The following is a 24,024-nucleotide window of genomic DNA, read 5'->3' as shown; positions in this document are numbered from 1 at the left end:
ATTTTTATGCATATTACTTAAAATGTAGCTACCTTATTAAACCCATGATTTTATGAACATTGGGTTACTGTTTAGATAAAGCTAAGTAAAGAAAAAAGTGAATCAATTTAAAGTTGATCTGAAAGAAAAATGTTAAGTAAAAAGTACTATCTGATGATGCACAGACAGGGCAAAAATCACAAAGGTGGCTCACAAGTGGGAAAATCTAGGAAAAGTGGGAGTCCTGTTGGTCAGCTTCACTGTGTAACAGCATCCACATCACAAGGCTTGTTCTTTGCAGGATGTTGCTGGGTCCTCAGACAGCACCTCGGTCCCTCTGTGTCCTGATCCCCCAAGCTCTGGGTGGAGGTGTGAAGAGATCTGCACAAACCCACTCCTTCACTCATGCCAGACATCCTACTGAAGGGGTTTATTTTCATTGAGTCACCTTCATAAATAAAAGGCTAAATGTTTCATTCCAATATACAAGGATATGGTCTTTAAAAAATAGAGGTATAATTCTTGATCAGAAAGGGAAATACTGAGAAAAAAAAACCCAGATGATAAAACTAAGGATATTTTCCATGGGACCCTAAAACTTTCCAACTGGATGGCTTGTTTCTGATACTTAAAAACTCCCTCACAAGCTGAAAAGCAGATCACAACTTACAGAGACTAGAAGTCTTATATATCATACACGAGAGAAATTTTGCATAATTATGAAAGAGCACAGACTTTGCACCTGGGATGAAATCCTAGTGTTGTCACTTAGCCATGTGACTTGAAGCACGTTTCTTTATGCACATGGAGCATCCGTTTCCACCCCTGAAAAAATGAGGATGAGGAAAACGCTGATTATATAGAGTTCTTGTAAGGATTAAATGAGATAAAGTACATGATATGCTTTGCACAGTGAATGGCCTATAGCTAGTGCTCAATTATTGGTGGCAGCTATTATTATTATCATCAACATATTATAAAGAAGGGCTTAGGGATTTCATGAAAGAAGATATGCACTCTATTATTATAGATATCACTTATCAGCCCAATAATCCAATTAAGGAATCAGATAAAATGAATTATTTGGTTATAATAGGACTAGTACCTTAATCATTATTATAAAATGAGAAGCAAAATCTTTGCAACTTGGTACATTTTAGCCTGATTGCACAAGCAGTTAACTTTGGTCATGAGTGGATGTCTTCTACATGTTTATACAGGATAAAACACAAATGAGGAGTCAAGAGACCTGAGTTCTAATGCTGCCTCTGACTACTGGGTAACCCTGGGCTATTTTCTTAAAGTTCCTGAGCCTCATCTGCCTGGGACAAGTTTATGATGAGGATCTACCATGTGCATAGCAAATGTTGACATATTATACTAATATAAGATGGTGCCATTGCTAATTCTCCCCTTCCCCAAGTTCCTGCCTCCTTCTCCTGGTTCCTTCCTTGACTCGTCTGTGCCAGATATCGTGGACATTAAGCCAGCCAACATGGAGGAGCTCACGGAGGTGATCACAGCAGCCGAGTTCCACCCCCATCATTGCAACACCTTCGTGTACAGCAGCAGCAAAGGGACAATCCGGCTGTGTGACATGCGGGCATCTGCCCTGTGTGACAGGCACACCAAATGTGAGTAGCAGCTGAAGGGAGGTGGGGGGCATGGCCACTGGCCCCAATGTGCTGGGGGAGAGCCTGGAAGCTTGTGATTTCCCTTTCTACACCAGACACACTAGGAGTAAAGAAAACTACAAGTGGGAGTCAGCTCCGTATTTTATATTTCAGTAAAGATGAACATTTGTGTTCGATTCCAAAACATCCAGAGATGAAAATAAATAAGGCATGACCCTCATCAGAAAAGGGTTTAAATAACAGTGTGACGTGATCCAAATTATATGTTAAGGAAATCATGCTTGCTGCCATGGGGAGAATGACTTTGAGGAATAGCAGGGGGACCAGTTAGGAGACCATTGAAGGGTGGCCTGGACAAAGAGGTGAGTGGAAATTGAGAGGGCAGATGGGTTCTGGACACATCTTTTTTTTTTTAATCCATGTAACCTGCACAGTACTGCACAGATCTTGGCAATAAAATTAACAGGACTTGCTGAACTGCGTGGGAGGCTGAGAACATAAAAGCCATCTAGAACAGCAGCTGGGGGAAGGAGCTGGTGGCTTCTTGGAGAGATTGTGACTATAGGATGCCAGAGCCATGTCATAATGACCATGATTTTTAAAACCCAAATTTTTTTCATCAAAGTGAGTGAATGGCCACAAAAGTAACCAGAGGAGTAGTATGATCAGAATTAGTTGTTAGGGAAATTGTTCAGATGGAAGGCAGAAGGATAAAGGTTAAATTCTGGCTGAGAGAACAAAGAAACAAGGAGACAGGTTAGGAAGCCACTATAATATAGATAAGCATTTCTTAACAGTACACCATTGAATCTTGTGCTACATAGATTTTTGTTTCAGGGAAGGGGCTGTCCTATACATTGTAGGATGTTTAGCAGCATCTGTGGCCTTATCCACTAGATGCCAATAACCCAAGCCCAGTTGTATAACCAAAAATGTCTCCAGACACTGTGAAATACCCTCTTGGTGAAAACATTGCTCCCAGTTGAGAACCACTGATCTAGACTACAATTCATTCAGTCACAGATACTGCATGATATTCTAGTATCTACAATGTATTTGTTACAATAAAGAACTCTGAGGGGTACAATGGAAAGGTAAGACTTATCTCCTATACTCAAGGAATTTAAAATTTGGCTAATGAGGCAAGATGCACCCAGGAAGCATTTCAGGAACAATATGTAAGGCAGTTTAGTTTTAATACTCAAGTGAATGATGGAGATAATTATGGGTTAGGCCATTCAGAGACGGTTGAGACATTTGAAACAGACCTCACAGGGAAGGCAGAGGCTGAGTAGTTGAGTGTTGAAGTACAAGTAGGATTTGGTTAGGTGGGAAACAGGAAGAAGAGTATTGTTGGCAGCAACCACAGAATGGGCAAAATTCTGAAGTTACTAAAGTAATGGAACATTTGAAGGGTGTTAAATAAAAAGTGTCAGGCTTGGGGGAAAGGGGAATCTTGGGTTAATGAGGTTAAATAGCAATGATGGTTCATATCAGGTTGATCCTTGAAGATCAGATTCCAAAGTTTATGCTGTCATGTATTCATGCATTCAGTGAGTACTTATATTATACCCAGAGTCTGGTTCCCATAGTATCCAGTCCTTCTTAAGCTGTTCCACCAAATACAGTTCTGGTGGGGCCAAGCCATGAACCCTACTGCCATGGAAGGAGGGCACAGAGAGGAATCCAGTTCCTCCCATGTGCTCTGGGTTGGCCCAACCTACCAGCAAAGGCAAAATAGCCCATGCCTGGCAGAGACCAGCGACCCTGGGGGAGGTGCTGACCACAACAGATTTTCTTTGAAGCCTTATTTTTCTTTCTAAAAATTCATGTGAATTTTACATTTTACCGCATATAAAATCTATTTTCACTTTAATTTAATAATTATGTTTCTACCCCCACTCCCAAATTTTAAACAAAACTGGTGTTTCTAAAAGATGTAACATTTATCCTATGGCTTCCTGTACTTTTTAGTATACCCCCGTATCCTCCCCTCTTCCTAACCCCCAAGGATATATACAGGTACCCCGGTTGGAGAAGCACAGTTTCTAGTATGTGGGAGGTAATTTGAGGGCATTTAGCTGGACAGCAGAGTTAATAAAAATTGTGTTTTATGGAAGATTAACACAGTGGTCGTGTGAATAAAGGTAGGAAAGTTAGAAGGTTTTGCTTTAGTCTCAATGCAAGGATAATTTGGAACCTAGATAAAGAATGGTGGCTATAGAAATCCAAAGAAAGAGAAGGGGGAAAATGAACATTTTCTTTTAAAATAACTATGGGTGTTATAAGTGACATTAGTGACATTAAAGGTTGGCATTCGTCATACATGGATGTGATACGAATTGTTCAATGTCATTCCCCTGTAGATAGTAAACGCCTTGAGGATGAGAACTGAATCTGACTTGGTCACATTATATGAACCCCTGACACATAAGCAGGGGTCAGGAAATATTTAATAAATGTGTGCCTAAGGGTTGACATAAATAACAAGTGGGAATGGGGATGGATGGAAAGTCTCTAACTCTCTCCCAGAGAGTGAAGGGTTGGGACTCAGTACCGGACATGCTGTGGGTGAGGTGACATGAGCTGTCTAAGGAGGCAGGGCCGCTCTGGTGCGTGAAAGCAGAACCGGGCTTTCTGGGCCACCAACCCAGGGTGGAGGCCAGGGATGGCACAGGAAGCCTTGGCATCCCCATAGCCCAGTGTGGCTGACACTAGCCTCAGCTTTGGAGTCAGACAGATCCACATGCATTCTGGATATTGGGGAATCAACTGACTGGGAAGCTTGATGAACTGAACACAAGATAGAAAAAGGGCAAGGCCTTAGAAGCTTTCAAAACTAGAATGGTAAATAACTAATTGGTACTAGGCTTAATACCTGGATGATGAAATAAACACACAAAAAAAACCCATGACACATGTTTAGCTATGTAATAAGCCTGCACATGTACCACTGAACTTAAAAGTTAAAAAAAAAAAAAAAACTAGAGTGATTTAGAGCAGATGCTTTGGAATCAGAACTCAGCTCTGATACTCAGTACCTGCATGACCTCAAGCAAGTTATTTAATCATTTTGAGCCCCAGATTCCTCATTTGAAAGTAGAAATATTAAGGACAGCATCATAGGGCAGGTTGTTCACAAGAACTAAATTTCATGTGCGTGAGATCCTAGCCCTCTGCCACGCACAAAGGAGTCAATAAATGATGGCAGCAGTTATCACAATTATTCACCCTGGATTCCCCCAGTTCTAGGCCTGCAGACATAAGATGTTCGAGACCCCAACCCTCTTGCCAGATATAGGAGGCCTCATTATTCATTTATTTAATCAATATTTGTTAATCACATACTTTATGTCAGGTACTGTATCAGACTCTGGAGACACAAGGGTAAGCAAAAACAGACCTGGTTTCCTCCCTCTTAGAGCTTACTCTCTGTACTAGGGTTCTCCAGACAAACAGAACCAGTAGGGTGTGTGTGTGTGTGTAAGTTAAGAGATTTATCATAAGGAATTAGATCACATGGTTATGAAGGCTGACAAGTCCCAAGCTCTGCAGCCAGCAAGCTGAAGACCCAGGAGAGCCGATGGTGGTGTTCTAATCTAAAAGCCATCAGAGACCGGGCTCAGTGGCTCACACAGGTAATCCCAGCACTTTAGGAGGCTGAGGCGGGCAGATTACCCAAGGTTGGGAGTTTGAGAACAGCCTGGGCAACATGGTGAAACCCCGTCTCTACTAAAAATACAAAAATTAGCCAGGCGTGGTGACACACACCTGTAGTCCCAGTTACTCAGGAGGCTGAGGCAGGAGCATCGCTTGAACCTGGGATACAGAGGTTGCAGTGAGCTGAGATTGCCCCACTGCATCCCAGCCTCGGCGACAGAGCAAGATTCTATCTCAAAAAAATAAATAAACAAAACCCTCAGGCTGAAGACCCAGGAAAAACCAGTGTTTCAGTTCAATTCCAGAAGCAAGGGGGGGAAAATACAATGTTCCAGCTCGAAGGCAGTCCAGCAGAGAAGTTCTGTTTCCCTTGCAGGAGGGTCAGCGTTTTTATTCTCTTCAGGCCTTCAACTGATGAGATGAGGCCCATTGACAATAGGCAGTACAATCTCTTTTACTCAGTCTATTAATGTAAATGTTAAACTATTCCAAAAACACCTTTACAGAAACACCCAGAATTTCTAGCCAAATATCTGGGCAGCCCATGGCTCAGTCAAGCTAATACATAACATTAACCACACTGTCTAAGGAGAGAAGATGTATTAGTTAGAGAATAGAAACAAATATAGCATCGCAACTGCAATACATGTATAAAAGAGAGGCATGTGCTGGTACAAGTAGAGGTGTTGAGGACTCTACAAGACAGTGACTGCTGAGCTGAGACCTAAGGATGGAGAAGCAGACGGGGAGAGCCCAGGGAAGAATCATGCAGTCATACAGAAGCAGGAAGCCGGTCAAGCCACACACCCAGGGAGCCCCAGAAGCTGCTTCTCCTTCCAGCCTCAGCCCCACACAGCCCCAGAGAAGCAAAGCCCTGGTGACCGTCCTGAAGGAGGCGGAGGAGCCGGCTACTGGCCTTCAGGCCTCTGCCCAGCCCTGTCCTCCCACTCCCTATTCCAACACCAACAGAGTTCTGAATTGCAAGCTGCCAGCCTACTAATCTAATTAAGAAGCAAATGAAATTCATTTTCCTGACTCCTTCAAAGAACCAACCTTCTTCAGTGCACATCTCCCTTTGTTCAGCTGCTGCGGCTACGGGCCCCAGCTCCTGCCAGCTGGGAAAACAAGTTCAATCTGACCCCTCGCCTGACATTTCATATTGATTTTCTCCATCCTCCTCAAACGGCAGCCTGCAGTCAACCGCAGTTCAGCCGAGGTGTGTGATCAGAATTGAGACAGTTCATCAGAGTTCAAAATGAAAAGCAACATTGGCTTTTGGAGATGAGCTCTGAGAAGGAGTGTATTTAATAACCAACAGCATTTAATCAAAATGCCGAGGAGAACCGTGTTATCAGAGCTGCATTTATTAATTTCCATATGTCCCTCACTCTGCATACTCAGCAGGGGTTGGAAAGGATGATTCCTTTTCTCCCTCGCCTATTTTTTTCTACCACTTCTGGCGGTAGTGACAGGGTTGTGTTTGCAGTTTAGATGTCTGAAACAATAGGGTGCTGATGGCAGCAGTACTTAGCTAGAGTGGATTATTCTTTCCCCTTTCCATGCATGAGTATCGGTGGCTGGGTGAAGAAACTGGCCAGGTGTAATGGACACCAACCTGGGGAATGAAAGGAATTAAGCCTGAACTCCTTTCCAATGTGCCCCGTAAATCTGGTCTCTGCCAACATTTCCAGGCTTAGCTCCCTGTAGCCTGGCCACACTGGCTTGCTTCCTGCACCTCCAATACATCCAGCCCTTTCCCACCTCAGGGCCTTTGCACATGCTTTTCTGCCTGGAATTCTCCCCGCCCCCCACGCACTCTACCTGTCTGGCCTGTACTGACTTTTTAAGTTTCTGAGAAAATGTCACTTCCTAAGAGTTAACTTCTCTGTCCACCCCATCTGCACCTACCATCTCTCAATCTCATCACTCTATTTTATTTCTTTATTTCTTTCATAGCCTCCATTATAGTTGTTTGCTTTACTTAGCCTCTGTCTTGCTGACTGGAATACAATCTTTATGAAGACAAGGACTTTATCTCACTAATTACTGAATTTGTACAATACTTACATAGCACCTGGTGGGGCTTCATAGAACATCTGCGGTGGAAAGGCAGGCAGATAGGAAAAGACAGGTGAAAAAAGACATATTGGTTTACCAGGGCTGCTGCAACAAAGTACCATGGACTATACTGCTTAAACAATTCAACTATTTTTTCAAAGTTCTGGAGGCTGGAAGCCCAAGATGAAGTATTGGCAGGGTTGGTTTCTTCTGAAGGCTACGAAGGAAGGATCAGTTCCACACTGCTCTCCTTGGCTTGTAGATGGCTGTCTTCTCCCTGTGTCTTTACACTGCCTTCCATCAGTGTCTGTGTCCAAAATTCCTCTTCTTATGAGGACACCAGTCCTATTAGATCAAGACCCACCCTGATTACCTTATTTTAATTACCTGTTGAAAGGCTCTATCTCCAAATACAGTTATATTTTGCAGTACTGGGAGTTAGGACTTCAATATATGAATGGAGGGGGGTGGGGCACAACTCAGCCCATAGTAGGAGGAAAGACATAAAAGTCATCAAGAACACAAGCCCTGGAGCCAGCAGTTCCAGACATTGTTTCCAGGCCTCATTGCCGCCAGAAGCCTGGGCAGGTGCTGATGTTGACACCTTCCTCCAGGAGGTAAGAGTGGAAAGAGGTCATGGACACAGGGCTCTTGCACAGCCCCTGACACATTGGAAGCACACAATGAGCATAACTTTTATTAAAGGCAGGAGAGAAACTAGACAAAGGACCAAAGGACCAGGATGATAGAAACCTGTGCATTGGGTCTCGACAGTTTCACCAGGCAGGTTGTCCGTGTGTGTTAGGACAGTGATGCCTGGAGGCTTTCCTGTGGAGCTAGAACACTTTCTTTCTGAACAAAGCAGACTTTAATTGATTTTAGAGGCATTGAGGTACCTGATTCCTATTCAAAAGCCAGTCTTGAAGGGAGAGGTTCCCCAATAAGTAGGGTGTGGTTTAGCAGCATAAAAGCAGCAGGTGAAATCCTCAAGTGGGACTGGGAATAGTAAAAGCAATACCTTGAAAGGCCACAGAGACTTGACTTGCCAAAGACCTGGGGACACAAAGATGGAGCAAGTGGAGAGATGTTTATGAATGTTAAAGCAGCATGCGAAATGATAATCTCACCATGAATGCAGCAAGGTCAGGATAAGTATATGTGGACAAAGACTAGCAGAGGCTATATGAAAGGGATGAGGTCAGGGGCCATGAAATGTGGGCAGTTCTCTTATTTTCTAGATTTTCTCCAAGGTTGTTGTTTTACTTCTATAACTTGAAGAAAGTTGATGAATGACTGAAGAGCCCCACCGGGTGCCTTACCTCCAGGGTGGAGACAGCAGGAAAGATCAAAACTCCCTGCCCACCCCAGCAGCCCCTGTCATAGGTACTGGGATGAGGCAAGGTGGTGAGGAGCCCAGCATGATGTTCCCTGTAAGCACAACCCAGGACATTTTTGTTTTGTTTCTTCCCCTCTGTCAAACCAAACTGACAGTAGTGAGTGAATTCAGGGACTGGGTCAAAACAGAGGAGGCAAATCAACATAGTTGAGCAGCCACTATCAGCTTGTATCCATGGCCTAATTGGTGATCTTGAGCAGGTTACCTAACCTCTGTGCTTCAACTTACTCACCTATAAAATATGGGTCATGAAAGTATTTACCTTATAGGGTGCTTGTGAGGATTAAATAACACCCGTGGAGCCTTAGAATGATGCCTGGCACATAGTATAAGCATCGTGTTATGGTTGGAGTGAAGATGCTGTCTTGCTTCCCTACCACATGTGTCTTTTAAGTGTGGGAGCAGGAAGAGCAGAAGCAATCATAAAAGTAGTAATGTCAACAGCCTTATTCACAGCTAACTTCCATGACATTTTACTGTGTCCAGGAAGTAAGCCAAGTATACATGCATGAGCTCATTTAATCCTGATAACAACCCTATGAGTTACATACTGCCATTATTCACATCTTAGAGATGAGGCAACTAGCTAAAAGGGGGAAAGATACACTTATGGCCACCAAAGAGCAAGTGATGAAGTTGAGGTTTGAGCCAGACCACCTGTAGCTCTTCAAGAGAACACCAAAAACTACTTATTCAACTAAGATTGATTAAACACCTGCTGGTTTCTGCCTTTAGGGACCATACCTTCTTGTGGGGAGGGATGAGAGAAAACACAAATGTACAAATAAACGAGGTCATTTCAGACATGATAAAAAAGCTGTAAGAAAATTAGCAGGGTCAGGAAGTAGTGGTATGTGGCAAAGCCTTTGAATTAAGACCTGTTATCAGAAGGATCCAAAGAGAAAGCCAACATCTAAGTGTGAAGGCCCTAACAGAGGAGGAAACTTGTGTGTTCAAAGAATAGAGAAAAAAGATCAGTGGATGGATACAAGTAGGCTAGGGACAGTATAGAAAGTGAGGCCACAGCCAGGCATGGTGGCTCATGCCTGTGATCCCAGCACTTTGGGAGGCTGAGGCAGGTGGGTTGCTTGAGGCCAGGAGGTTCGAGACCAGCCTGGCCAACATGGCAAAACCCCATCTCTACTAAAAATACAAAAATTATCTGGGTGTGGTGGCGCACACCTATAATCCCAGCTACTCAGGAGGCTGAGGTAGGAGAATCGCTTGAACCTGGGAGGCAGAGGTTGCAGTGAGCCAAGATTGTGCCACTGCACTCTAGCCTAGGCAACAGAGCAAGGTGAGAGGGCGAGGGAGAGGGAGAGGGGAAGGAAAGAAAGGAGAAAGGGGAAAGGAAAGAAAAGGAAGAAAAGGGGAGGGAGGGAGGGAGGGAGGAAGGGAGGAAGAGAGGGAGGGAGAAAGAGAGGGAGGGGAAAAGGAAAGTGAAGCCAGAGAGGTAGGCTGGGGCTAGATCATTGAGAGCTTTATGGGCCAGAGCAGAGCACTTGCATTTCACTCTAAGTGAGATGGGAAACCATGAGATGGTGCTAAGAAGGAAGTGAATACTGTTTATGATCTTAAAAGAGTTCTCAGACAAGGGGTGCCAGGCCTGGAAAGCAGAGAGACCATTTAGAGGTTGTTGCCACAGTCTGGAGGAGACATGATAATGGTTTTGACCAGGGTGGGCACAGTGAAGTAGTGGTAAGTGGGCAGATTCAGGATCACCTTAGGAGGTGAGGCTAAGAGGACTTGCTGAGAGATTGGCAGTGAAAAGGTGATGGAAAAGGGAGAATCTAAGATAACTCGTAGGTTTGGTGCTTGAGTTACTGTACGGTACCATACATTGAAATGAGGAGACTGGGGAAGGAACAGTTTTGGCATGGAAAGACCAAGCATTCTCTTTTGGATGTGTCCAGATTGAGATGTCTGTGATTCATCCAATTAGAGAAGTCTGGCAGACAATTAGATAACATGAGTCTGGAAGTCTGGGGAGAGGTCTGAGCTGGAGGTATAAATTTAGGAATCATGAGCATGTCATAGCTATTTTAAGCCATGGGATGGGATAATGTCAATTAGGGCAGAAGGTATGGATAGAGAATAACTGAGGGCGCAGGAGTGAGGTGAAGGCCACACCGACATTTACCAATGGGGTAGGGGAAAGGAGGAGGTGGCTTTTTACGGATGATCAAGTATGAGCTACCAGGGAAGTGAGCAGAAAACCAACACATGTAAGCTGAGAGAAGACAGTGATTTAGAAATACATTAGGATCAATTATGTCAAATGCTTCTGAGAGGGCAAGAAAGATGAGAGGGGGGAAGTGATCATGGGATGTGGGCTCATGGAAGTCTTTGTCCATTAATTAGTTACTTTAAGTAAAAGCAGTTAGCACACTGCCTGACACATAGTAGGTTCCCAGTACACATTTGCTGAATGCAATCAATCTTGTGTGTGGTGGCACAGGGTAGGTTCTGCAGTAGCATCTTAATTCCATTGTGGTTTGGGCAGACCTTCCTTCTTCCTCACCTGCCCCTCGAGCTTCCATCTTATTGAGAGGTAATGTCTAGTGCTGGGGAATTGCAGAAGCTGAATCTGGCCAGAGAAGGTCTTGAGGGCCAGGGTGAGGAGCCAGGGTTCACCTCAGCAGTAGCGATGCGGCTGCCCTGCAGCACCAATCCCTTGCAGTGGCTCTACCAGCAAGTCCACTGCCTGTAGACACTCTCTTCTAGCAGCAAGGCCCTTCTGCATTGGCAAGTCTGCAGCCCAAGGATTGGCCACAGAAATCCCCTCCTTCGGATGACACCAAAGCAGCCTTCCTGTCCAGGGGCAGTCTGACTTTTTCATGCTGAGGGGGAAATGGCATAAGCACTTTAGACCTTAAAATCTGAGATGTTAGGCCAGGTGCGGTGGCTTACACCTATAATCCCAGCACTTTAGGAGGCTGAGGCGGGCAGATCACTTTAAGTCAGGAGTTCGAGACCAGCCTGGCCAACAAGGTGAAACCCTGTCTCTACTAAAAATATAAAAATTAGCTGGGCATGTTAGCGCACACCTGTAATCCCCACTACTCAGGAGGCTGAGGCAGGAGAATCACTTGAGCCCAGGAGGTGGAGGTTGCAGTGAGCTGAGATTGTGCCACTGCACTCCAGCCTGGGCAATAGAGCGAGACTCCATCTCAAAAAAAAAAATCTGAGATGTTTCTGTGAACAGTGTAGTCATTGGAGAAACAGCCCGAGTTCCAATGAGAAGAGGGCAAAGTTTGATGCCCAGTCCAACAATGCAAATCAGAAATTTCATTGTCCTCCAAAGGTGGGTGTAGTAGAGGGGGAGGGTACTATTTTTGAACATTTCTGTATCTCATTTAATTCTCACAACAACCCATGAAGATTTGTATTAGTACCTCTAATTTACAGACGAGGCACAGAGAGGTGAGGAAACTTGCCCCAGATCACAGTGGAGGACCTAAGATTTGAACCCATGTAGGTCTGCTTCCAGAAGATTTATTCCTCTCCTGGGCATCTGACAGGATAAAGAGCATGATGTTTTTCTAAAATCCAGAAGGATAATTTCACAAGAGTCCATTTTATACAATCCCCATCTGGCTGGATTCCCCAGCCTGACCATTTTCAACCACAGAATTAATTCTGCCATTACACAGAACATAAAATCCACTCTCATTCTTCACCCTCATCTACAAACTTAATTGCCAACCCCTGGTAAGTAAGCCACTAGAGCTCCCTAATAAACCTGTGGCTCATTCCCCAGGTCCCTGATGGAATGTGTCCAAAGACATCAGCTGAGACAGCAACTGCAATGAATCTTAAAGCCCCTGAGATTTGGCACATCTTCCAAAAGGGGTTCAGTATTGATCTGAGGTATAATTAACAGTATTTATTTCAGGGGAGCTTGGTTAGGTTAAAAAGACAAGGTCCTTTATTAAAATGCTTTTGCCTGATGGCAGGATTGCAAACACACACACAGACACACACTTCTCACTCTGGAGAAAAGCCAAAAGCCTTGCTGCAAGGAGCAGAATTCACTGATACCACCACCACCCCCACCTCACCCCCATGTCTGAAGCTGCTCTATCCCATTCAAGCTTAGCAGCAATTAACAGAGCAGGCAGTGCCCAAGCCATCGAATAAAAATAGAATCCCTTCCCCCTTCTTCCATCCTCATTTCCATTTTTGATTAATTTAACCAGTTCTGTCAATTAGTCATCCTGGAGAATCCAGTTGAGTGGATTTTGCTAAGAACCAGAAGGCTTATTAATTTTGGAAGTGAGTGTTATTCATTAGTAGTTAACACCTTCCCAGGTCTTGCCCTCTCCCTCACTTGGGGTCTTGAATGAGACAGCAGTGAAGGTCAAAATTGGCTCCCACACATGGCTGCAGCCCCCAAGACATGCAGAATGGGAAAGATTGGCCATGGGGTTATAGATGGCTCTGGCCTTGGGACATTTTAGGCCAACTTACCTGTCATCATGCCCTGTAACAAGCTATCACTAGCAAAGCAGCCACAAGCACCTGGGGGCATCCTGAATTCTAGGTTCAGGAGAACCCAGTCAAGGAAATGCCCAGAAATATTTTCCCCAGAAAGAGACATTGGCCTGTTAGAGCCTAGGGAGGGCACTGGCCTCCTATTCCCTGTATTTTGCCTGCAAAAACCAAAAATTATCTTCCATTTTTTCAATTTATAAATATGTTGCAACTTTTAAAATCTAAATCTGTGTTTTATGACCATTTTTCCATTTTTCCATTTGTGGTGCCAAGGAATGAATCTTTTAACATTCATATAAGAAGTATCATAACAAGGTGGGAATTTTATCATACAATTTTTATATATAATCTTCCAACAGCCCGTTTTTCCCCTCCACAGTGAAATCAAAGTTCACCTCTTTCTCTCTGTATTAGCTTCCTATGGCTGCTGTAACAAATTCTCACAAATGTAGTGGCTTAAAACAACACTAACTTACCATCCTGCAGTTCTGCAGGTCAGAAGTCTGACATTGGTCTCACTGTCTAAAATCAAGGTGTTGATCAAGTTGTGTTCCCTGCTAGAGGCTCTAGGGGGGAATGTTTCCTCAATTTCTTCAGCTTTCAGAAGCTGCCCACATTCCATGGCTAATGGCCCCTTCTTCCATTGTCAAAGCTAGCAGCAGGAAGATGAGTCCTTCTCATATCACATCTCTCTGTCTCTCTCCTGCCTCTCTCTTCCACTTTTAAGGACCTTTGTGATTATGCTGGGCCCACCTGGGTAATCCAAGATACTCTCCCCACCTTAAGGTCAGCTGATTAGCATCATAATTCTATCCACAATCTTTATTCCATTTTGCCATGTAAGGTAAGATATTCCCAGGTTCCGGGCATTAGGATTTTGACATCCTTGGGGAGCCATCATTCTGCCTACACATTCTTCAGGTTTCAGTTAAGGCACATTCCTCCAGGAAGACTTCCTGGACCCCCAAATAGGATTAAATGCCCTGTCTCAGAGCACTTAATACCATACATTTAATTACCTCTTTCTATTTTGGTCTCTCTCACTAGATGGGACCATTATTATGGCTAGACTCTTTTCTCAAACCCCCTCAGCATTTAGGACAGTGAAAGTGCTAAAGAAATGCTTTTAGAGGTAAACAACTATAGTCATTCAATCTGATAAATTTGCATCTGATACTTCTCTTTACACATATGTAAAAACTAACACTAAAGAGTAGTTGACCCACTGTTTGCTCATTTCTAGCATTAAGAATACATTACACACACATACAGTATAATAAAATACCTACCTTGTTATATTTAACTTACATGAACGTTAAAATTAAATCGCATTCCTAGGCACCACAAGTGGGAAAATGGCAATAAAAAAGCACAAAATAAGATTTTAAAAGTTGCAATATTTTTACAAATTGGAAAACTAGAACATAAGTTTTGGTGTTTGCAGGCAAAGTAAAAGAAAGAGAAGTCCATGAAGTAAAGGTAATCAACTGCTACTTATTTATTCAACAAATGTTTATTGTTGCTTCACATGTCCCAGGCACTGTTCTAGGCACTAGGAAAATCATGCCCCCTACCCTTGCAGCACTTTATTGAAGGAGAAGGAATCTAACAACACACACATAAATAAGATTGAGATTTAGTGAAAATGTTTCAGGGGAAGAAGCAACAGCAAATGGAGTGGCTCTGAATCTGGACTGTGCTTGGCAGGTCACAGGGCAGAAAGATGACCAGCTGGGCTGTGTACAGTACCATAAGGAGGAATAGCATGAGAGGAGGCAGGAAGAGCTACATACAGGGCAGTCCCCTTGCACCACACAGCCCCCATTCACATTGTATTCTGTGCAAATGACTTGAAGGGCTGGGACACACAGTAGACCTGTAGGCAATGGTAAGGAGTTTGGATATTGCTGTATTAAGAGAAAATCCAGGAGGGCTTGGTGTAAAGAGGATAATTGATTATACTTTTAATATGTCACTCTGTGGCTATTTAAGAATGAAGTATCAGGAGGAAGAGTAGATGCTGGGAGAAGAGTCAGAAAGCTATCAAAGTGCTCCAGGTAAGAGATGAGCATGGCTTAGACTAAGATGGTGCAGTGGAAATGGTGAGATTGAATTGATTTGGGCCGTACTTTGAGTGTAAAGTTAATAGAACTGTTTTTTTAAAAAAAAAAAAAAATGTAGAGGGTGAAGTAAAGGAAAGCACCAAGGACAGCTCCCAGCTTTTTGGCCTGAGCACACACCTAGATGAAGGCGCCATAGAGCAAGTTCACAACAACAGTTTGCAGGGGAAATTTACAAATTCTGTGGACTCTCAGATTTATGTTTTTAAAAAGGCATAAAATGATAAAAGTTGATACCTTTTGCTGTTTAGCCCTTTGCTATTTATAGAGCCCCTTCTCATTGATTTATCTTCATTGATCCTCCTGAAAACCCAGTAAGTTTGCAGTATCTCTTCCTTTTTGCAGCTGAGGAAATCAGGGTTTAGAAAACATTAAGTCTGAAACACTGACAATGATTGGTTTTTTTTCTTACATCATATAATGAATACAACCATCCTCATGACTTGCATGGCCCTGTAAGATGGAGAAGGGGGGATCTCTCGTGTGTGTAATTGACTCATGTTTAAGTATATCGGTTAATTCGAGCCCCCCATGCAGTTCTCATAATTCTATTTTGACAGCTCAGTAGGTAGCATCAATAACTGAATTGTGAGATCTGCTGTCCACTCAAGCAGCTTCCAGCCCCATCAGTGCAAGTCTCTTTATCTGCTGAATTACTCAAAGCACCTGCTGGCCTTCCATCGTTATCAAGCACAGACTGGAGACAGCAGAGGTCAGGGGAATGCTATCCCCACGAAGCTCATAATGATACTTGCCTTTATCTTCTATTTTTAACCTGAACATAAGGATTTAAATAGGATTGATCTCATGTATGGGCATCCTTAATCCCAGGGTCAAATAGCATATTCTGACATTTTTGTGCCATTTGAAAATGTCTGTAATGCAGCGAAATTGTCATTGAAGAGTTACATATGAGAAAAATAGAATCATCAAGCTTAGGAAAAAGACTGAAATCAAACAAAGCAATGAATTGGTCAATAAGTGTTAACAAAGTATTGTGCTAAGCACAATGGATAGACAGACTTATGCAATTATGCCTTTGTACACTTATCGTGGTGGGACAAGAGAATATAAAATTATGAAATGTTTCTAATATAAAGTTCATTTTCAATTGAATGTGAAATTTAGATTCCCATCATCAGAAAGAGAAAATGCTGACTAAAAAGTGTTTATGCTGAATATTGTTTTAGGCAGTTGAAATAGTGATTTCAAATGTTCTTATCCTCAGCATATCCTACGTGTACCCAAAAGTTCTGACGCGTAGCATTTTTCAGTTTCTGTTTATTGAGAATCTTTTGTGTTCGTGTCACTGTGGGGCCACAAAACCACAAATTTGTGTTAATCCAATGTACTGTTGCTTGTCCCTAGGGAGGTTATTAAGTACTGGAAGATTCCAAGAGCCATCCCTGACATTTCATGGATACTAAATTGTAGTTATTGAATGTATGAGTGAATGAGATGAGATCTAATATCAGATAAAAGGTGATATGTATCTCAGAATACACTAAGGCTATGAATTATAAGCTAAAACTCAGAATTGTCTCAATGTTAAACTTTTCTCCTGGAAGTATTCCTGAAATTTGTATGATCTATATAATAGACCCCAGTACAAAATGGTATACTGAGTTATATATAAGCTACTTTAAAGATAATGATGTCACAATATTTTATGGTGCTCTGCCCCATGACTTTTGTGTCTTGATCACAACTTGGGAACCTTGCTCTATAGAAGTTCAGAGAAGAAAGTGATTGTTTCCAACTCAACTTTTCAGAAAGAATATCAAGGGGTGGTGGAAGGGGGAGAGGGAGCAGAGCCTGGAATATGGGAATGATTTTGCCTTTTAGAGAATTTCAAATCCTACTGAGCAACTTCCAGCCACTAGGTGGCTTTCCGATACTCTGTTGAGGTTCATAAATTATAAAGGCTGGTTATAGGTATTTGTGAGATTCCTGTGGCTTGGAAACTTGGCTTTAATGAAGATAGAAAGAGGTTGTATATCATAGTGGTCAATAGTGCTGGTTCTGGGGTCAGACAAGCCCAGGTGTGGGTAACTTGGACTTCTTAACTCCTTGGATTTACCCTCTGTACAGCTAAGTATCCACCTCTATAAAATGGGGACAATAATGGAACATGCATTACTGGATTGTTGTGCAGAGTCAATGAAATGTCTGGTCCACAGTAAACACTCAATATTTTTTAGTATTTTATTATCAAAACAATTCATAAACTTGGAGTTACAGATGAGAACATTGGGCCCAGAAAAAGCATGTTGTTTACACAAAGTCAAAGATCTAGGCAAAGGTAGAGGGGGCTTGAACCGAGGTCTAAAGTTGAATGTTGTCAATAGATAATACCTATAAACACTTCCCATCTTTGCCTCCCCAGGCCTGTAGGAGAGGTAGCCAGGGAAGCCATGTACTAGGCAGAGCACAGAGGAACACAAGTATTTTTCTGGTAGAGTCTGCCCAGGCCTTGGGGTCTGTGTTTCTACAGAACCTGCTGGGGGAGTGCTAGAGTACACTGGGAGGAAGTACCTGAGCAGCAGTGGAGATGGAAAGGCCTCTTACTCTCTAACCAAGTGCAAAATGAGAACCAAGTACAACCTGTCTCTCCTTCCCCATGACCAAGTCATTAAGCAAAAGTGCTCGCTAACAGATAAAGCCTTTATTGTCTACAGTGATTATAAAATGTTTCTTCTCTCTGTATCAGAGGACAGTGGCCTTAAGTTCTAGAGTGACTGTGGAAGGCAAGGATAGACCATGTGTTAATGGTATGTCTGCAGCAGGTAGTAGGTGCTCAATAAATTCAGTGACTGTTCTCCATATTGCCCCGGTACACTGTGTTAAGTCTGTAAAGAGATGGCTCCACTCTGGTTAATTCTCTGTGGTTGGTGAGATCACATAGCTAATGAAGCCCAAACCAGCGGTTTAATCCTTGCCAGTCCAATTTCTATTTGCTGGAACCATGCCCTCAGAGGTGTGGGGGCCGCCAGTGTCTGTTCTCAGCACCAGGTTGAAGGGGCCACCCTTTCTAGTCAGAGGACTGGAGGAAAAATGATGCTATATGAGATGCCATAGAGCCAGAGTTGGGTTTACCTCCTAGCTCTGCCTCTTCTTAGCCTGTGACCAAGGGCAAATGACTCTCTGAGCATCATTTCTTTGTCTCCATAAAGAGTTTAGCGCAGTGCCTGGCAGATGGAAGACTATCACTACTCGATGTTTGCAAACTCCAGGAACCTTTAAGAAATGGATCAGTGGATTAGGAGCAGTGTTTTCCTGTAGAAAACCAGTACTGGGAACACAGAGGCAGACTGCCTGATCCATGAGAAGACAGTGAAGCAGTGACCAGCCCACACCAGGGTCCCTCCAGGCAGTGCTTGGCCCATGCCAAGATGGGCTATCATACTCAGCTGTGAACTGCTCACCTTGCTCTGCAGGGAGATCACTGTCAGTGGGGAGCTGCTCCTCTCTCCCTTTCTGTGCCTGTGCCTCTCATTGCAGTGATTATGTAGACAGCCTTGGAAACGGGGCAGCTTGGGAGTTCAGCACTGGCCTCTGCGGTGCCATGGCAACCAGCTTCCCAGCAATCACCCCTAATAATAGCCACTCGAGGGCTCTTCCACCTGGGCAGAGGCTCCCCAGGGAGTTCGGGCTTCTCTTGGAGTAACTGCACAAAGCTACCTGTTGGGAACAAATTATGAGAGGGAAGGAGGGAGGGGAGAGCATGCTATCTCAGGGGGAGAGACGTGAGAAAGGAGGCAGACAAGAAGTCTCTAGCCTGTGATGTGTGGAGTGGGCCCAGGGGCCTGGGGATGCTGCCACTGGGTTCCCGGAGCCCACTGGCTGTAGGAATGTGTAATTCCACAGTGGGAGGTAGAGGCCCATGGACACTTTTGCCACTCACCAACCTTGCAGAGAGTGAAAGACCAAATATGAGCACTCATAAAGCCAGCCCTCGCTGTTACCAGATTTCTTCATTAGGCTCCTGTCGAGATGCTCACTGCCAACTCATCATCTTGTCTGGACTGCAGCCGCCTCCCTTACGGCTGCCTGCTGGAGAGAATGTGCTCAGAGGCCTCCTTCAATCAATATCTTTCCAGAGTGACAGTTCTCAAAAAGGCACCAGTCCCGCTTGGCTAATAAATGATTATTCCTCACAAAAGAAAGACAAACAGACCCACAATTAATGAACTTGTCTGTACATATTAGCCCAAATTCAGTCTTTAGATTGACAGGCAAACCCTAAGCCAAACACAGGTTTTCGCTTCCCCTTTCTTTAGATCAGATTCCAGCTGAGTCTCCTTCGTAAGAAAGTTCTAACCCCACAGATAATGAGCCTTCCAATGCTGGGCTCACTCAGAGACCATATGGTCCTTTGGGTCCCCATCTCTCCAAGCCTCTGTTTCCTCAGCCATAATATAGAGATAATTCTTACCCTAGATGGTGCCTGGCAGGTAACAGGTGCTCTTGTTATCACTGGTGTTGCCTTTCTGTGGGGCCAATTCCCTGAACTAAAATTTTTTAACTCATTGTGAATCCTGAACAAATAATATTTAAAAATAATAGGAGGAAGATTAGAAGGTGGCCAAATTAACCAGTAAGGAAGAAAGGATGCAGTGGGCCGAGATTGTCCAGGAAGGTTTTCTAGAAAAAGACAGTGAGCCCTGAAGGTTGAATAGGAGCCAGAGAAACGGGAGCAGGGAGAGGTTAGGGAAGGAGCATGGATCCAGCCCCAGCACATGCCAGTGCACCACAGACATCACCATCATCACTGCAGGGAGTTAATCAGGTCACAGGCTGTGGCCTGCATAGCTTACAGAGGACGTATGTTTGATCACACACTCAAGTTTCTTTAGTTAGTTGCTAACATGAAAAAATTAGAGTTCCTCAAAAAATTTAGACCTTACAAATTAGTCTGGCTGTGCTGGAGCCCCATTTCTGCATGGCCGCATTCAGCCGGAGCAGAGTGGAAACTGCCCCTTTATGGTTTTGTTTTGTTTGTTTGTATTTTGGGTTTGTTTTTGAGACAGTCTTGCTTTGTCGCCCAGGCTGGAGTGCAATCTCCGCCTACCAGGTTCAAGCAATTCTCCTGCCTCAGTCTCTGGAGGAGCTGGGATTACAGGCACCCACCACTGTACCCAGCTAATGTTTGTATTTTTTTTTTTTTTTTTTTTTTAGTAGAGACGGGGTTTTGCCTTGTTGCCAGGCTGGCTTCAAACTGCTGACCTCAGGTGGAAACTGCCCCTTTTATAAGGTGTGGACACTCTAGTTTGCCACAGTCCCTACTGTTCCCTATTGCTACCCATGAATGTGTCACCTATTTCACTACCTGCCTGGCCCCTGGAGGTAGGAGTTATTCAACTCTGGTGCAAATGAGTAGTAGATGGGTCAGACCTCAATGGAGCATTTCAGCAGAATGAAGTAGAGAGTAATATTGGAATGCTGACCTAGGACTTGATATGGAGCCCCTGAACCAGGACAAGGGGGTAGGACTGTTGGCTATCAGCCACACAGAGTCACTGTAGATGTCTGAGCACAAAGTGGCATTGCTTTGGGAAGATTCAAATATTTAGCACATGGTAGGATTGCCGGTCGTTTCATGTTCTGCTGCTAAGCCCTGATGTCTCTGAGGAGTTTGGCTTGCTCTGCCTTTGCAGCCACTGGGTTCTGGTTTCTCTGAACTGTGTTGGCTTATGGGTGTACAGCAGCAGGAATGCTGGGAGGAAAGAGTGGCTGAGCTGGGGTTCACCAGCTCCCTTGGACAGTGAGCCTCTCATGGCCTCTGCCCAGAAGCAGCCCGCTCTGGCCTGCCTTCCCTGTCCAGCTGTATAGGGGCAGCTGCTGAAAGGGAACTGGCCCTGGGGTGCAGGGAAATAATAACAGCGGCTTTGCAGAGTTGAAGGGGGAACTCATGAACTTTGAGCCCTCTCTTTGTTGACAAACGGAGGAGGATAGTTTTCTATCACTGCTGTAACAAATTATCACATACTTAATGAACTTAGTGGCTTAAAATAACACAAATTGATTAACGTCCTTACAGTTCTGGAAGTCAAAAGTCAGAAGTGGGTCTCACTGGGCTAAAGTCAAGGTGTCAGCAGGGCTGTGCTCCTTTCTGGAGGCTCTAGGGGAGAATGGCTACCTGCCTTTTCGAGCTTCGAGAGGCTGCCTGCCTCCCTTGGCTCATGGCACCTTTCCATCTTCAAAGCCAGCGGTGACCAGTCTTGTCTTTCTCATATAGGGTTATTCAGACTTTGACCCTCTTGCCTTCGTATTTCACTTATAAGGACAGTGGTCATTACACTGAGCCCACTCAGATAATCTAACGTAATCTGTCTTAAGGTTAGCTGATTAGCAACCTTAATTCCCCCTTGTCATGTAACATAACATGGTCACAGGTTCTAGGGATTAGGGTGTAGACATATTTGGGGATGGGGGCAATGGCATTATTCTGCCTACTACAGGGGAATTGAGCAAGAGATGGCTGGCATGGTGGTTCACTCCTGTAATCCCAGCACTTTGGGAGGCCAAGGCAGGTGGAATACCTGAGGTCGGGAGTTGGAGACAGCCTGGCCAACATGGTGAAACCCCATCTCTACTAAAACTACAAAAATTAGCTGGGTGTGGTGGCACACATCTGTAATCCCAGCTACTGGGGAGGCTGAGGCACAAGAATCGCTTGAACCCAGGAGGCAGAGGTTGCAGTGAGCTGAGATCGCGCCACCGCACTCCAGCCTCGGTGACAGAGAGAGACTCTGCTTCAAAAAAAAAAAAAAAAAGAGAGAGAGATGAGAGGAAGCCCCAACCATGGTAGATAAGAAGCCCCACTCTTTGTTGAAGGAGTGTAGGCATGGTATATCTCTTGCTCGCTCTTGTAACCCTAGCACCTATCATAGTGCTTTACACACACTGGGTACTCAATACCTGTTGTTTGAATGGTGTGTGACACTAGAACTTGTTGACGTCTTTTTATGGGTACAGAGGTGTATATATTTATGAGGTACATGAGATATTTTGATTCACACATGCAATGAGTAATAATCACATTGGGGTAAACGGTATATTCACCACCTCAAGCATGTACTCTTTATGTTACAAACAATATGGTTATACTCCTTTGTTTTTAAATGTGCAATTAAATTAATATTGACTATAATCACCCTATTGTGCTATCACATGCTAGTTCTTATTCATCCTTTCTATTTTTTTGTACCCATTAACCATTAACCCACTTCCCCCTGCCCCCCACCCTCTGGTAACCATCCTTCTACTCTCTGTCTCCATGAACTCAGTTGTTTTGATTTTTAGCTCCCATAAATAAGTGAGAACATGAAAGGTTTGTCTTTCTGTCCCTGGCTCATTTCACTTAACATAAAGACCTGCAGTTCCATCCATGTTGTTGCAAGTGACAGGATCTCATTCTTTTTTATGGCTGAATAGTACTTCATTGTATATAAGTACCACATTTTCCTTATCCATTCATCAGTTGGTGAACACTTAGGTTGCTTCCAAATCTTGGCTATTGTGAACAGTGCTGCAACAAACACGGGAGCGCAAATACTTCTTCAGTATACTGATTTTCTTTGTTTGGGGTATATACCCAAGGAGTGGGATTGCTGGATCATATAGTAGCTCAATTTTTAGTTTTTTGAGGAATCTCCAAACTGTTATTCGTAGTGGTTGTTCGAATTTTCATTCCCACCAACAATGTACAAGTGTTCCCTTTTCTCCACATCCTCATCAGCATTATTGCCTTTTAGATGAAAGCCATTTTAACTAGGGTCATATGATATCTAATTGTAGTTTTGATTTGCAGTTCTCTAATGATCAGTGATGTTGAGCTCTTTTTTGTATGCCTATCTGCCATGTGTATGTCTTCTTTTGATAAATATCTATTCATATCACTTGCTCATTTTTTTAAATGGATTAGATATTTTTTTCCTATAGAATTGTTTGAGCTCCTTCTATATTCTGGTAATTAATCCCTTGTCAGATGGGTAGTTTGCAAATATTTTCCCTCATCCTATGGGTTTTCATTTTGTTGATTGTTTCCTTTGCTGTGCAGAAATGTTTTAACTTGATCCCATTTGTTCATTTTTGCTTTGGTTGCTTGTGCTTGTGGGGTATCCCTCAAGAAATATTTGCCCAGTCCAATGTCCTGGAGACTTTCCCCAGTGTTTTCTTGTAGTAGTTTCATGCTTTAAGGTCTTAGATTTAAGTCTTCAATCCATTTTGATTTGACTTTTGTATATGTTGAGTGATTGGGATCTAGTTTCATTCTTTTGCATATGGATATCCAGTTTTTCTAGCACAAATAGTTGAAGAGACTGTCTTTTCCCCCAGTGTATGTTCTTGGCACCTTTGTTGAAAATGAGTTCACTGTAGATATACGGATTTGTTTCTGGGTTCTTGTGTTCCATTGATCTATATGTCTGTTTTTATGCCGGTACCATGCTGTTTTGGTTACTGTAACTCTGTAGTATAATTTGAAGTCAGGTAATGTGATTCCTCCAGTTTTGTTTTTTGCTTAAGATAGCCTTGGCTATTCTGGGTCTTTTGTGGTTTCATATAAATTTTAGGATTTTTTTTCTATTTCTGTGAAGTCATTGGTATTTTGATAGGGATTCCATTAAATCTGTAGACTGCTTTGGGTGGCATGGACATTTTAGCAGTATTGATTCTTCCA

The 24,024-nt window shown here is 43.5% G+C and overlaps 1 protein-coding gene and 1 long non-coding RNA gene across 17 annotated transcripts in view; one reads left to right on the top strand and one right to left on the bottom strand.

Moving 5' to 3' along the window:
- PPP2R2B (protein phosphatase 2 regulatory subunit Bbeta) overlaps window positions 1-24,024 on the top strand; it is a 483,915-nt gene that overhangs the window by 439,612 nt on the left and 20,279 nt on the right. For all 16 annotated transcript variants that reach the window (XM_034960730.4, XM_057302358.2, XM_057302357.1 and 13 more), the window contains one exon: window positions 1,449-1,613. In XM_034960730.4, coding sequence (XP_034816621.1) covers window positions 1,449-1,613 — 165 coding nt within the window. The remainder of the gene's footprint in view (window positions 1-1,448; window positions 1,614-24,024) is intronic.
- The window catches only part of LOC129397824 (uncharacterized), a 55,302-nt gene continuing 48,811 nt past the window's right edge, over window positions 17,534-24,024 (bottom strand). The window contains exon 5 of the long non-coding RNA XR_010112234.1: window positions 17,534-22,872. This is a non-coding gene — a long non-coding RNA (uncharacterized LOC129397824). The remainder of the gene's footprint in view (window positions 22,873-24,024) is intronic.

Source organism: Pan paniscus, chromosome 4 (assembly GCF_029289425.2).
Source record: "Pan paniscus chromosome 4, NHGRI_mPanPan1-v2.0_pri, whole genome shotgun sequence".
Classification (NCBI taxonomy): Eukaryota; Metazoa; Chordata; class Mammalia; order Primates; family Hominidae; genus Pan; species Pan paniscus.
Note: the sequence above shows the minus strand (reverse complement) of the source record. Positions and strands in the feature narration are given on the sequence as shown.